The following is a 14809-nucleotide window of genomic DNA, read 5'->3' on the forward strand; positions in this document are numbered from 1 at the left end:
TGTATTTTGTGCTTTTAATTGTTCTGCACCTCCCAGACACCTTTGGCTACTGGGCATGATAGAAATTTAATAAACAAACAAATGTTACAAAGGCTTCTGAGGCAAACCTCTGGGGTATGTGGCACCCTCAGACGTTCCCCCTCTAGTTTGGTGGGCGTCTGTTTGCACAGGTATGAGAATCCAACTAAATCAATGCTACATATGGTGTCTTTACCTCAACCTGGGTGGAATGAAACTTGCATTTGTGTGAATTGATGAACACATGTTAACATACAGAAGGATTTGGGCCTCACACTTTCAGCCTTCAGGGAAAAACAGTCAGCCATGAGCCCCAATCCCTATCTTTCCCCCCACCCCACATGGAAAAGAAAAACTGGGATTAGGGACTTTGTGCATAATTTCAGCTTTCAGAAAGGTGGTGTGAGGCCCTGTTCTTGATGTCCGTGTGAATTCCATCCCCAAGCTGCCCCAGGATCAAATTACATATTAATTTAAAGATGTAGCTTTTTGCTTTGTTCCCTCAAAAGTAAGCACTGGAACTTAATATGGATCAGGTCGCTGGGGTGGGCTTAGGGGGCTTTAACACTTCGCCTGCTATTTACAATACAGCCAGATACCTTTTTGGCAATCCATATTGGGACTACAAAATGGGAGGAGGAGGAGGATAAGCAGGGTTTCGTACACCCCTACGTGACATTCCATAATGAAAGGAAATAGGACTTGTAGGAGAAGCCCTGTCTAAGAGAATTTCTCTCAAAAGTTTGAGTGCTTGCAATATTCTAATTTCAGTGTGAAACTGATCAGCTCCAACACAACTTTGCCAGTAGTTACTGCTGTAGGCTTTCATGGGGCAAAAAACATCAGTCAGTTTGACCCACTGCTTAGAACTTCACCATACCAATGAACGACACAGCTCTTCAACAAGCTTGAATACCAGGCACCAGTAGCTTTCAGAAAACTTTGAAAGAAATATATCATGTGCCAAGCTGTATCTACTGGAGTGAACACAACAAATGTGTTAATTCTCAGCACTTTTAAACTTGCTACCGATGACACGGTTATCAGATCACTATTCACAATAGTAGCCTCATTGGCAAGTTCACGGATACAAATTTTCAAGTTATTGACCTGGTTCAGATTTCATGCTCAGCCCTAATGGTTAGGAGTTTTCATCTAACCATGGTGGCTTAGGGTGACATCTGAACAAAGGTCAGACCCAGCCATAGGGGTTTATTAACCAGGGACTAACCACACTCACTAAATACTTGTGAGAAGATGGTTAGTAGGATCTACCATGGCTTAGTGTGACATCTGATATATTTGCAGTTACCATAGTGCTCTATGGCAAGAACAGCCAAAGGAGGAGAAGCCCATCTAGCTGGAGTGGCAGGTCTCTATGGTCAAGATATGCCTAGCAACACATGGCATAGATTCCAATCCACATCTGCGCCAACAGAAAAGTGCCCTTAGGGCGGTGGCTCGTGCCTGCCTGTGCCCTGGGCTGCCGCCACGACGGGCATGTTCCTTCTCCCACAAGCACCATCCCTTCTGATTTTGAGGGGAGATCGCTGCCAGCACCAAATGCTGAAATGGCCATGGCAAGAACAAAGGCTGCTGGGATGACTTCCTGGAGGACTGCAGAGTCCTGCAGGGGGGAGGGTGATTAGAGAATGGTTAGTCTAACCGTGTTGCAGAATTTGGTTAGCTGCATGTGTGGCAATAGCACTCGCGGTGGTTAGCGGTAACCACCACGTACCATGGCTAGCCTAACCACCCTCCCCAAATCTGCACATGAACAAGGTTGTTAACTTAACAGGTGTCATTTTCGTGAGCAATAGAATTTAGAGGCATATAATTGCTGAACAGTTCATTTTGGGATTCCCCTTTAATGAGTGAAGGGACCATCAGATACCCCTGCTCCCATTCTGAAATGTCTGTTGCTGTCTTCCTTTTGCTTCCCTTCTTTTCCTTCTTTTTCTTTTTCTTTTTTCATTTTTAGGTTTCATATAGCTCCTTTGAGCCAGCAGTGAATGATCAAGCCAATTTCCCTTCTTTTTACTCCATGGCCCCCAAGGAAGAACTTCAATACCAAGGACTTGTCCAGTTATTTTGGCATTTCAGATGGAACTGGGTTGGACTCTTGGCTACGGAGGATGAGGGTGGAGACCATTTTTTGCAAACCATGGAGCCCCTGCTTTTCCAGAACAAAATCTGTTCTACATTCACAGAAACACTTGAAAAAAATCTGTTTATATTTGATATACATCAAATCCTGTCTGACAAATTGAAGGTTTTGACAAATCTCATGGAAAGCAAAGCCAATGCAGTTGTAATATATGGAGAATTTCCATCCATTATATGGCTGGATTTTTTTATATATGGAAGCAGGATAATTCCACTAATATTTTCTCAGTATAAGGGGAGGCTCTCTGCAGCAAACATATGGATAACAACAGCCCAAATCAAATTCCATATAAATCCCATTATGCTAGCTGCTGGATTGGATGTACAAATGCTCCATGGTGCTATCTCCTTTACAATTCCATCAAGGGAGCTTCAAGACTTCCCAGAATTTGTTGAGCTTGTCAATCCTTCCTGGGCAAATGAAGATGGTTTTGTTCATGATCTCTGGGAACAAGCATTTGGTTGTTCACTTTCAAACTCTATTATGAGTCTCACAGGTCGAAAATGTACTGGAGAGGAGATGCTGGAAAGCCTTCCTGGGGTTGCTTTTGAAATGAGGATGACTGGCCACAGCTACAGTATCTACAATGCTGTCTACACTGTAGCACATGCCTTGCACACCTTCTACTTGGCTAGAGTCAACCACAGAACAATGGAGAGCAGAGTCAGACTGTCTCCTCAGAGTGTAGAACCCTGGCAGGTAACCTGTCCTTACTGATGGAAGTCAAACGTCATGGTCTAGATACTGGACAATGGCGTGACATGCAGTAGTCAGTATCCTAATTGCCTCTAAATGCTAAACTCTGTTCCATTAATGGTATAGCTAACACCTATCTCATTTCCTTTTCTTATCACTGCGGTTGGGGACTTACATTTATTGGAACTCCCTATGCAGGAATGGTATGGTTAATACTTCCTTCCCAGACCATGAGTTTACCGATTATCTCTCTCTGAACTCCCACACCCACACCACAGCTATAGGACTCAGCAAAAAGGAAATTGTGCCAATGGGGTGCTTTTGTCCATATTCCATAAGTACAAAGGGGATGAACTTGCAGCTGGGGAGAGAAGTATTAAACTTCCTTTCCTCTTGTGGTGGTTCCAATAAAAACCAGACACAGATACAGACACCATCCATTGAAACATAGCACATGGTTTAGCTGGCAATCCCTACAAAGCACCCAGGATGTCTTGCTCATCTTCTCAGCTTTCTTCCCTTCCTTGCCAAATGTGAACAGCAGACAGGCAGAGGGTTGTATCCAGACTAGACATGTTAAGTCCCGGAAACCAACCAGAAAACATTCAAGGGAGAACGAGTTAGTTACTGTTTTGTTTTTGTTTTTCCTCAAGGGCTGTTTCTGTTTTGTTCTTTCTGTAAAACTGGAAAAATTGAACAGGTTAAGATAGTAACAAAAAATCTGGTTGAATGGACAAATACCATATTGAAGACTCAGAGTTCATATGTTGCAACCCAGCCTTCATCCCCCCACAAATAATTTCTAAAAACCGTGCAATAAAACTTTGCTGTGGAAGCTAGAGAAGCAACATTTCTGAAAGTAATGAATACATGAGAGGGTTGATGTTTTAAAAACCTCTCTGCAAGATTCCCAGCATCATACATTCTTCCTTTCCTAATTAAACTTATTGATCTAATGTATCTTTGAATGATAGACATTTAGGGATGCTCCAAGTGATGACAAGATTCCCACCTTTTCAATAAAGTCACCATATCAGAACATGGATGAAAATGTACATCCCTCGCAGCTGCATTTCTGTGTTTGTCGGCTTATTGTAGTCATTATAGTAAAATGTGGCAATATGGTTGCTTAACATTCCTAATAGGTGAGAGAATATTCCCCAGGTAAATCAGATCTCAGTAGCTTTTCCTCCTGATCAGATTTCCCCAAGCTAGAGAAGCAATATTTCTGAAAGTAATGAATTCATGGGGGGGGGGTGATTTTTTAAAAAACCTCTCTGTAAGATTCTCAGCATCATAAATTCTTCCATTCCTTATTAAATTTCTTCATCTAATGTAGTGTTTACTGATAGACATTGAGGGATGCTCCAAGCAATTCTCAGTTTCCCAACATTTTAATAAAGTCACCATATCAGAACATAGATGAGAATGTATGTACATCCTTCACAGTTTCAGTTTCTGTGCTTGTCAGCATATTGTTGTTAAATATGGTTAAATATTGCAATATGGTTGCTTAACATTCCCAATAGGTGAAAGAATATTCCCTACTTAAAACAGATCTCAGTAGGGATGTACAAAATTTCCACGACGGATCTTGGGGAGGCCAAATGCCAGCGCATTCAGCCCCCCAAAATTGGTGGTGGAACGGCCTGCCCCTCTGCCCCCCCAGGATGGGACTTACCTTGGGCAGATCTTCCTGGTGGCGGCAGTGGCCGCCGCCGCCATTTCCAGGTTAAAAAACAACAACAACAACAAAACGTGATAGGCTACGTAAAGATTTACGTAGCCTATCACGGCTAGATTTTTAAAAAACACTGTGATAGGCTATGTATATGTTTACGTAGCCTATCATGGCTGACTTTAAAAAAAAAAGGAAAAAAACGCTTGTACGCAAATGGCAGCGGCCATGGCCAACGTCATTTGCGTTCCTTATTTTGGCAAGTCTTAGTCTACGTAAATATTTACATAGACTAAGACCGCAAAAATAAGGGAACACAAACAGCGTAGACGCTACGCTATTTGCGTTCCCCTTATTTTCGTCATCTTAGTCTACGTAAATGTTTACGTAGAATAAGACGTGCCAAAATAGGGAACGCAAATGGTGGCAGCCATGGCCACCGCCATTTGCGTACGCGCGTTTTGTTTTGTTTTTAAAATCAGCCGTGATAGACTACATAAACATTTATGTAGCCTATCACAGCTGACTGCAGGGACACAAACGGAGGCAACTACGGCCACCGCCATTTGCATCTCTGCTAGCCAGCGGCTGGATGTCCGGCTGCTGGCGGAGCCGGCCGGTGGCTCCGCAGAATCGCTGTGGAGCACAGCCGGCCGGCCAGGATTCCGGGGGGGGGGGAGGAATGGAGTGCCTCCCCCCCAGGTGAGGATTCTGGGGGGAGGGACAGAACGCCTCCCCCCCACCACCATCAGCTTAATCCCCGAAAGGTAAGTGATTTTCGTACATCCCTGGATCTCAGTAGCTTTTCCTCCAGATCAGATTTCCCCAAGCTCTGCCCTACAAACACGAAAACGTTTAGGAATTTCCCTAAACTTGCTTGAAAACATGAACAGATGCTGTCAACTAGTCTTCCCGTGCCTCCGATCCTCCTGCTTCTTCTGGTCTCTTCCATGATTCAGATGTTTCAGGAGCTATTTGTTGAAGTTCCCTTTGGTCAGACATAAAATAGGAACCTAAATGATATTATGTATAACTTCCTTTGCTCATGAACTTATCATGTTTGGTATAATGAATATTAAAATATCCTTTATCGAGGCAAGAATTACAAATCTACTGAATTTACTTCTAAACGTGTTCAATTGTGATGATAATTTGATGGGCAAACCAATTTATATGTACTATATTTTATGTTCATTAAGCAGCCTTCCCCAACCTGGTGCCTTCAGAAATGTTGATCTGCAATTGCCAGCATTCCTGACCATTGGTCTTGATACGTGGGGCTGATGGGAGCTGAGGTCCAAAACACCTGATGGTCTACAACTTGGGAATGGCTATCCTAAAGCAACAGGGTGACCTTAAATTTGTAAAGAAAACTACAAATGTAAGTATTGCATACTTTCCCATTTTTCCTGAGACATATATTTTCCAAAGTTCTCCTTGCAACACCTTCACTTGTTGAGTTTACAGTGACTGATTATTTTTCAGTCTTTCCCCATATCTGCTACCAAAAGGATGATATTCCCCGTTCATGGTAGGCTATTTGAACAATCTGAATGAGAATATTACACAACTTGATAGACCATTTGATTCTCTTTTTCTCTCCAACTAGCTCCACTCACTGATTCAGACCACCTCATTCAACAACAGTGCTGGAGATGAGATTACATTTAATGAACATGGAATATTTGAGGGGGGATTCGATATTACAAACATCGTCACCTTCCCAAATCAGTCCTATGTCAGGGTCAAAATGGGAATGCTGGATCCTCACGCTCCTCCAGGAAAAGGGGTCACCATTCATGAGGACACAATCAAATGGCACAGAGACCTGACCCAGGTAGGGAAATGACTGCCATTCTTTAGAAAATGCATCATTAATTTAAAATTCACTGCAATATGGTTTTGGGAAAGAGGGAACATTGCTTTTTGAAGGAGTACATTGAAATAGGGATGGTGGGTATTCCACATAAAAATCGACAAGATAACAAAATTGCAATATCTAGATGGGAGTACTGACCAAGATGGTCTAGTGGCTAACACAGGAGAGATTTGTTTATTGATTTATTAATTTATATCCCACCTTTTTTCCTCTTTAAGGAACCCAGGCAATGTACATAATCCTCCTCCTCCATTTTATCCTCACAACAACAACCCTGTGAGGTGGGTTGGGCTGAGAGTCTGTGACGGGCCCAAAGTCACCCAGTGAGCTTCCATAGCTGAGTGAGGACTAGAACCCCAATTTCCCGACTCCCAGTCCAACACTCTAGCCACTACATCACACTGTTGCCCATCATTACTTTCATGAGAAATCTGAGCCAGCCTAAGAATGGGAATGCAAATCTTCTAGATGCTTTGTACAACTTGTACAATTTACCACCTATGCACTTAGACAACTAACATTCCATGTCATCGGCCTTTGTGTTTACTGGTAGAAGATCTGAAGGTGTGATGGATTCTCCAAATGTTCCTTTCATACTGTGCTATTGCAATCATTTTGGATAGGTGCCAGCCCTTTCTCTGTCTAATGTCTCCTGCAATCTTGGTTACTGTAAGAAAAAGGTGTGGGAGGAAGAAAAGATCATGTTGCCCATCATTACTTTCATTTGAATTCTGAGATATGGATCTAGTTAATGGTGCTAAATGGAATCCAAGCTAGTTGTATCATTGATCAGACTAGGAATGGAAATTGTAATCTTCTGGAGTTCATAGGAGAAGTTGGCACCTCATGTGAAATCTATGAAGAATCATGGGCCTTCCTGTTTACTGGTGCAGTCTCTGATGTGAAATGGATTCCTCAAACCTTTCTTAATACTAAGCTCTTCGAATAGGTGCCACCTCTTTCTCAATGTACTGACAACTGCCCTCCTGGTTACAGCAAGAAAAAGAAAGAGGGGGAGAAATTTTGCTGCTATGATTGTGCTCCATGTCCAGATGGGATGTTCTCAAACCAGAATGGTAGGACATATGATAACAAGATGCATTTTATTTGCAAGCAACCCTTCCCCATCTTTTGTTGTCAATTACATTTCTGAGAGATTTGAACATGCTATATATTAGGGATGTCAGAGAATTCCGCCATGGACTCCAGGAATCAGTGGCGGAATGGCCTCCTGCCCCCCACCACCCCGCGGAATCCCCTCGGAACGGAGCTTTCCTGGGGCAGATGCGGCGGTGGCTCTGGTGGTGGCTCCGGTGGCTCTGGCTGGTCTCCTGGCTGGCTGCTGCCGGGATGCTGCGGCCACAAATAATGGCATAAGTATTTATGTAGCCTATCACGGTAAAGGTAGCCATGCAATGGCATAGCAGCCACCATTTGCGTGGCTGCCTTTACCGTGATAGGCTACATAAATACTTACGTAGCCTATCATGGCTACCTGCATGGACACAAATGGCAGCCTCTATGACGGCCGCCATTTGCAGCCACAGCAGCCTGGCCAGTGAAGATTCCGGGGGGAGGGACGGAGTGCATCCCTCCCACTGCGGATGCCCCGGCACGGAATAAGTTAAGTGTTTCATACATCCCTACTATATATTGTGCTCTTTATTTATAGATCAAATTTATAGATCTGATTTTAATGAAATTTCCTCTTCTCTCTCTTGAGGGAAACAGTTTTAGAAACATAGCTAACACATTTTAGCATTAATAAAAGTCAAGTTACCAGGGAATTCTGAAGTAGTCATAGCTGCTCCTGTGTGAGTAGGAAGATATAAAATGACTTTCCATTAATGGTATTAACATTCCTGGCCTTTGTGGAGAAGAGATTAAAGAAGGTGTTTGCACCTGCACCCCAAATGAAGTGTTTGGGGAGTTTCAAATGAGCAACAGTTTTGCTGGAGATTGCCACAGTATGAAAGTAAACATAATAAGAAACTCCCTCCCTCCAATGGGAGTGCTCTATCATTCTATAGTACTGAAGTTTTGTCCTTCTCATTCAGCCCTTTCTGACCAAGCTCCCCAGCTCCAGGCCTACGTCTAGTCTAACACATAGCATTGTTCCCTCATGGCCCTCACATGGATCTTCAGAAGAAATTCTGCCGACCTCATCCCCATGCCCAGGTCTTGCATCTTTGTGTCAGTGAGTTGACCATGCCTCACATGGAGGTCCTTTCGCTATCGCCTCGAGCCTCTTGTCTTTGAGGAAGCAGGTCTGAGGAAGCCTCCCTTCTCCTTTAAAGGGGCCTCAAGATAGTCATCAAATTTTGATATCCAGTTATCTTCCCCTTGAACCTGCACTGAAACTGCCAACTGTTACCAAAGTATGACCACCTCAGCTCCAGATCAGTGAAGGCTCCATCTACCAAGCCAGTCTTGGCCACTGGCATTTTAACAGTGCTCTATGATGCTCAGTAACAATCAACAACCATAGGAAAGTCAGATGGTGCTGAGCTTCTGAAGGAAATGAACAAGAAAGTAGAGACATGATTGTAAGCCACTTCATTCATCACCCTTCACTGACCCTAAGCCAGGCCTGCCTCCCATCCCCCACATGACCTCCCAGGACAAGGGTACCCCACCATCCACCAAAGCAGTGATATACCTTTTTCAGCATGTACTCCACTTACTTTCAATAGTTTGCTTTAGCAGTTTCGATGAAGGAGACTGTGGCAACATTTTGAGAGCATTAAAGGAAGGATTTCTCTGACATATTAATAGTATTAGTGTGGAACTAGGGGTCCATGCACAATGAGATACACCCGAATCCAGATTGCATGAGATGAAAGAGCTTCAACGAAAAGCAAATGGCAAGGCCAGGATGGGAAAGAAGTGATCATCCCTGTAGGAATGAAGTTGCTTGAGGAGAGGTTGAAAGGGCATCAAACTAACCATTCGAGTAAATCGATGCATATGCAATGTGATGTGCATGGCAGATCACTCCAAAACAAAACAAATTCCAATGATAGCAAATCCAGTTTCTATAATGATAGCTTTTATAAAACTAGAAACGGATCTTTTAAAAATGTGCAATGTTTTGGAGTGGAATACATGCTACAATCACAAAAAAAGAGAATGCGATAACACCACTAATAAACTGAGCCAGAATGAATCAGAAAAATAACCATTCTTGGCCCCATACATTTGGACTAGAGCCAGAATGTTCTTTCATTTCACCCCATGGTAGCTGTGATTCACAGAAAAAGGAAAGAATCCAAGATGGCAACAAAGACAAGTGTCATTCATGGAACAAAGGTCAAAATTATCCATTCATTATGAAGCACATTGTATGGAGGTTTATGCATCCTCCCATTGTAAACACTAAAATAATAGGAAACTTCGGCTATAAGAGCTTCGGCTATTGGGCGGTATAGAAATAAATAAATAAATAAATAAATAAATAAATAAATAAAATAATGGGTGTTAGCAGAATGTCTGGTACAGCTGCCTTAATCGTGAGAATATATTTCTTTTTGTTTTTTATACATTAATATATGTTTGTTCCTCAGATATGGAAACTTGTGTCAGTTGTCCAGACAGTTATTATCCAAACAAATTCCACGATGATTGCATTCCTAAGATTCCAAATTTCCTCGCTTTTAAAGAGACATTGGCCATTGCTTCAATTTATTCTGCACTTCTATTGTCCCTGATCACAGCTCTGGTGCTTGGCATCTTCATTAGGCACCGGGACACTGACATAGTCAAAGCAAACAACCAAAGCCTCACCTACATTCTCCTCATCTCCCTCGTCTTGTGTTTCCTCTCTTCCTTCCTGTTCATCGGAAAGCCTCATCAGGTGACCTGTCTTCTTCGACAAACGGCTTTTGGAATCATTTTCTCTGTATTGCTCTCAACCATCTTGGCCAAAACTGTATCTGTGGTTCTGGCATTCATGGCTACCAAACCAGGATCCCAGATGAGGAAATGGGTGGGGAAAAGGCTTGCATATTCTACTGTCATCTCATGCTCCAGTATTCAAGCAGAGATCTGTGCTCTGTGGCTGGCAACATCTCCCCCATTCCCAGATTTGGACATGCACTCTATGACTGAAGAAATAGTCCTGTTGTGTAATGAAGGGTCAGTCCTCATGTTCTATTGTGTCTTGGGCTACATGGGCCTCTTGGCCGCTGTCAGCTTCACTGTGGCCTTCCTGGCCAGGAAGTTGCCTGACAGTTTTAATGAAGCCAAGTTCATCACCTTCAGCATGTTGGTCTTTTGCAGCGTGTGGCTGTCCTTTCTTCCAACCTATCAGAGCACAAGAGGAAAGTACATGGTGGCTGTGGAAGTTTTCTCCATCTTGGCCTCTAGCACGGGGTTACTGTGCTGCATATTTACCCCTAAATGCTACATTATTGTGGTGAGGCTTGAGCTGAACAACAGAGAAAAGCTAATTTGTAGAAGGATATAAATAAAGGAAGAGTTTGTGGTTTCATGGATGTTCTTGGTTTCCTGTAGAAAAAGATAAAAGTAATGCAAATTCTTTTACGTTCAATTTCAATGCGTGGACAACCTGTCATTTGCAAAAGAGTGAATCAGTCCAAGAGACTAAGACATATTTGACTAACATACAGTCACTGCTTATATTCAGAAATACAACAACCCTCAAAATTTACTATTTAAAACTTAAGCCCAAACCATCTTGGCTTGTCATACATTGAAGCAAACAAAATTTCCGGGTTTGAATTCAAAGCCCCTTTTCTCACTTTCAGAGCAGAATTAATATATTTTGCCATTCTAAAAGCAGCATAATAATCCAGTCTAATTAATAACATCTGTACCTTATCCCTTCATGTTTCCAACCTCTTTTTCTTTACAAGTCGAAGAATATATTTGAGTCTCAAATCATATTTCGCACATTCTAGCAGAAAGTGAATTCTATCTTCTACTGTCTTACAATTGAACAGACATAGCCAATATGGCCTGGGCAGCTTTTGAAATTTCCATCTCCTTCCCTGAAGGGAATACAGTTCAGTCGACATTTAGTCATAAGAGCCCGTAATGTATAGGGACTTGGGTCGGCCAGATATTGTGTCACCTGATTAAATGTAGTTGGCAATCCAGCATGTATTTCATTTGATCTCCAATTAGCCATGTTGGCTGCATCCACTTGCCACAATGTATCTGCTATCCTTTGCTTTATGACCGATTTGGCCACGTCATCACCCTTTGATAAAAGAAATTCATATAAGAAATCAGTCTGGGTCACATTTTCTCCCATTCTACCTGAACATGACCTGGCCACATAATTCATCTCTTCAAAAGCAGACTGAAGCAATGGTGAGGTTAGCTGGAAAATCCATCTAATCCATAGGTGAGCCGCTGCCTTCACTACCAGGCCTAAAATCGATAAAACCCCAGTTTTAGTCCTTGGGACGTTTGGGGTGCTTCTAGCTACAGTCAGAGCTCTTGTTAAAAACCCATGTGGAACCTATCATTCCACATAGGGGAAGACCTGTGTGGAAGACCTATTGCCCCGCTTGGAATCTTAGCTTTCTTTGAATTTGTCAGACCTATGGTGTAGAATTTCTTCTCACTGATACATTAAGGCTAAGGGATCATTCCATCAAGCCAGTATTTCTGATAAAAGAGAATAAACTCTGCAGTTGGTTAATTAGTTTGCCCATACATGCTCAGAGACAATTGAACTGAAGAAACATCTCAAGCTCTTTGGCAGGTTTGGGGACCCACACAGGATAGGCTGTATTCTGGTCAAAAGACGAGTTGCTGCCAGCATCATGGAGTGGCCCAGAAACTCGCATTTGTTAATTTGGTGGTCTAATCTGAGTTCACATTTGCACCTTTTCCACCCAGTGTGTCACATGGCAAAGCATGACTAGTCAAGATTTTCATAGAATCAAAACAATTAGTTCATTGACATACTAGGCCTAAAATAATATTCTCTGCAAATAGAAAATAATGTTATTACCTTGCAAAACATAGTAACATTAGTATTAAGACAATGTAATAAATGCTCAGAAAAGTAGGGATGTCAGAGAATTCCTCCACGGACTCCAGTGAGGCCAGATTCTGTAGAATCCAGCCCCTCGGAATCTGTGGCAGAATGGACTCCCCCCTGCCACCCCATGGAATTCCCCTGGGACAGAGCTTACCTGGTGGTGGATGCAGCAGCTCTGATGGCTTTGGTGGCAGCGGCAGCGGCAGCAGCGGAAGATGCGGTAGTAGATGCAGCGGCGGCTCCTCCAACTGGTCTCCCGGCCACTGCCAGGCTGCTGCGGCCGCAAATGGAGGCCATCCTAGCAGCCGCCATTTGGTGGATGCCTTTTTCATGATAGTATTTATGTAGCCTATGTAGAGAGCTTCAGCTATTGGGCGGTATAGAAATGAAATAAATAAATAAAATAGTAACATTAGTATTAAGACAATGTAATGCTCAGAAAAGTAGGGATGTCAGAGAATTCCGCCACGGACTCCAGTGAGGCCAGATTCTGTAGAATCCGCACCCTCAGAATCTGTGGCGGAACAGACTCCCCCCCTGCCAACCCATGGAACTCTCCCGGGACGGAGCTTACCTGACGGTGGATGTGGCGGCTCCGGTGGCTTTGGCGGCAGCGGCAGCAGCAGAGGATGCAGCAGTGGATGCAGTGGCGGCTCCTCCGACTGGTCTCCCGGCCACTGCCAGGCTGCTGCAGCCGCAAATGGCGGCCATCCTAGCGGCATTGGGTGGATGCCTTTTTCGTGATAGTATTTATGTAGCCTATCACAGCAAAGAGCAGGGGCGCAAATGGCGGCCACTACACCATTTGCACCGCTGCTGTTTGGCGTGATAGGCTACATAAGTATTTATGTAGCCTATCACAAAAAAGGCAGCCACACAAATGGCTTAGCGGCCACCATTTGCGTGGCTGCCTTTTTCGTGATAGGCTACATAAATACTTACGTAGCCTATCATGGCTGGCAGCCACGCAAATGGTGGCCAGTGTAGCAGCCACCATTTGCGGCTTCAGCAGCCTGGCTGCAGCCCGAATTCCAGCTGCGGCCAGCCCCGACCGGTGGCTCCATGGAGACGTCACGGAGCGGAGCTGGCCGGGGAGGATTCCGGGGGGAGGGGGAATGGAGCGCCTCCTCCCCCCACTGCAAACGGCCCCAGTGGAACCAGGTCAGTGTTTCGTACACCCCTACAGAAACGGTCATAAGAAAACAATACAGCAGAAAAACACAACACATGGGTTAGGAAAGGCCTCACAAGGATATACATATGATAGCTTCTTCAATATACACCTGATCAACCTCTCAGGCATTCCAAAGAGGCCTTATTGGTCATTTCACGACCAACGCAGTGTCACCAGGCAAGAGCACATAAGCAGGCCTTCTCAGTTAGAGCACACACACGCTGGCAGTTTCTACCACATTTCAAGAGGAAGGAACCGGTGGCAACCTTGAAATGCTTCTTGAAACTGCATTTGTTTACTCAGGCTTTCCCTGCCTTATACACCATCTACGCACTGCTCTGACTTATTGCTTTAGTTGTAATATTTTTAATATATTTTCATGGTTTTCCGCTATGTGTATATTGGCTTCATATCGTGTCACACTTGTTTTTATATAAATCAGTTCTAATTCCTGGGATGTCAAGCAGTATGGGAGTAGGAAATGAATAAAATAACTAAGAATAGCATTGAAATGGCAGTACCAAATCAATGAATGAAATTTGATTTGTTGGATTGCTAGTTGTAGACCTGATCCTAGTCCTGCATCTCTCTCCAATCCATAAACTATTATTAGACTAATCCACTGCAACAGACAAAATTCATATCTACCAATCCGGTCCGGTGGACCATGTCTCCATCAGAGCTAGCCAGTGCAGTATGGCAAAGGTCCCAGGTGTCTCCAGGCAAGCCATACCAGGTGAAGAGCAAATGGAAAATATCCAAAAGTATCTCAGAGAAGAAGGGAGAAGTAGTAGCAGAGAAGTAGACATTGTATGTACGCAGTACCTCCTTTTCATCATCCCCAGTTGACAATGTAAGTCTGCTACATTGGTACCTGACAGCAACAATGGAATGGAGGATGACGAATAAACTAAGGCTTAATCTCAACAAGACTCAGATGCTGTTTGTGGGTGGTTCTTCTGACCAGATGGAGGGTGATCACCCTGTTCTGGAAGGGGTTGTGGTCCCCCTGAAGTAGCAGGTTCATAGTTTGGGGGTTTTGCAGGAGTTGTCGTTGTTGCTGGAGACTCTGGTGGCCTCAGTGGCAGAGAGGACCTTCCATCAGCTTTGTTGGTGACCCAGCTGAGCCCTGATCTGGAGAGGGAAAACTTGCCCTCATAGGTCTATGCTCTGGTAACCTCCAA

The 14809-nt window shown here is 43.7% G+C and overlaps 1 protein-coding gene across 1 annotated transcript; it reads left to right on the plus strand.

Annotated features, from left to right (window-relative positions):
- Positions 1 to 10003: 10003 nt before the first annotated feature.
- On the plus strand, positions 10004 to 10903 carry LOC146342637 (vomeronasal type-2 receptor 26-like). Its single transcript, XM_084807952.1, has one exon. It carries the CDS (start codon positions 10004 to 10006, stop codon positions 10901 to 10903), a length of 900 nt encoding a protein of 299 aa, XP_084664078.1.
- Positions 10904 to 14809: the final 3906 nt, after the last annotated feature.

Source organism: Heloderma suspectum, chromosome 6, assembly GCF_057233095.1.
Source record: "Heloderma suspectum isolate Gila_16-S chromosome 6, 16-S_ref, whole genome shotgun sequence".
In the NCBI taxonomy this organism is placed as follows: domain Eukaryota; kingdom Metazoa; phylum Chordata; class Lepidosauria; order Squamata; family Helodermatidae; genus Heloderma; species Heloderma suspectum.

Coding starts and splice junctions, on each gene's coding strand:
- LOC146342637 (XM_084807952.1), top strand. CDS start 10,004: ATGGAAACTTGTGTCAGTTGTCCAGACAGTTATTATCCAAACAAATTC.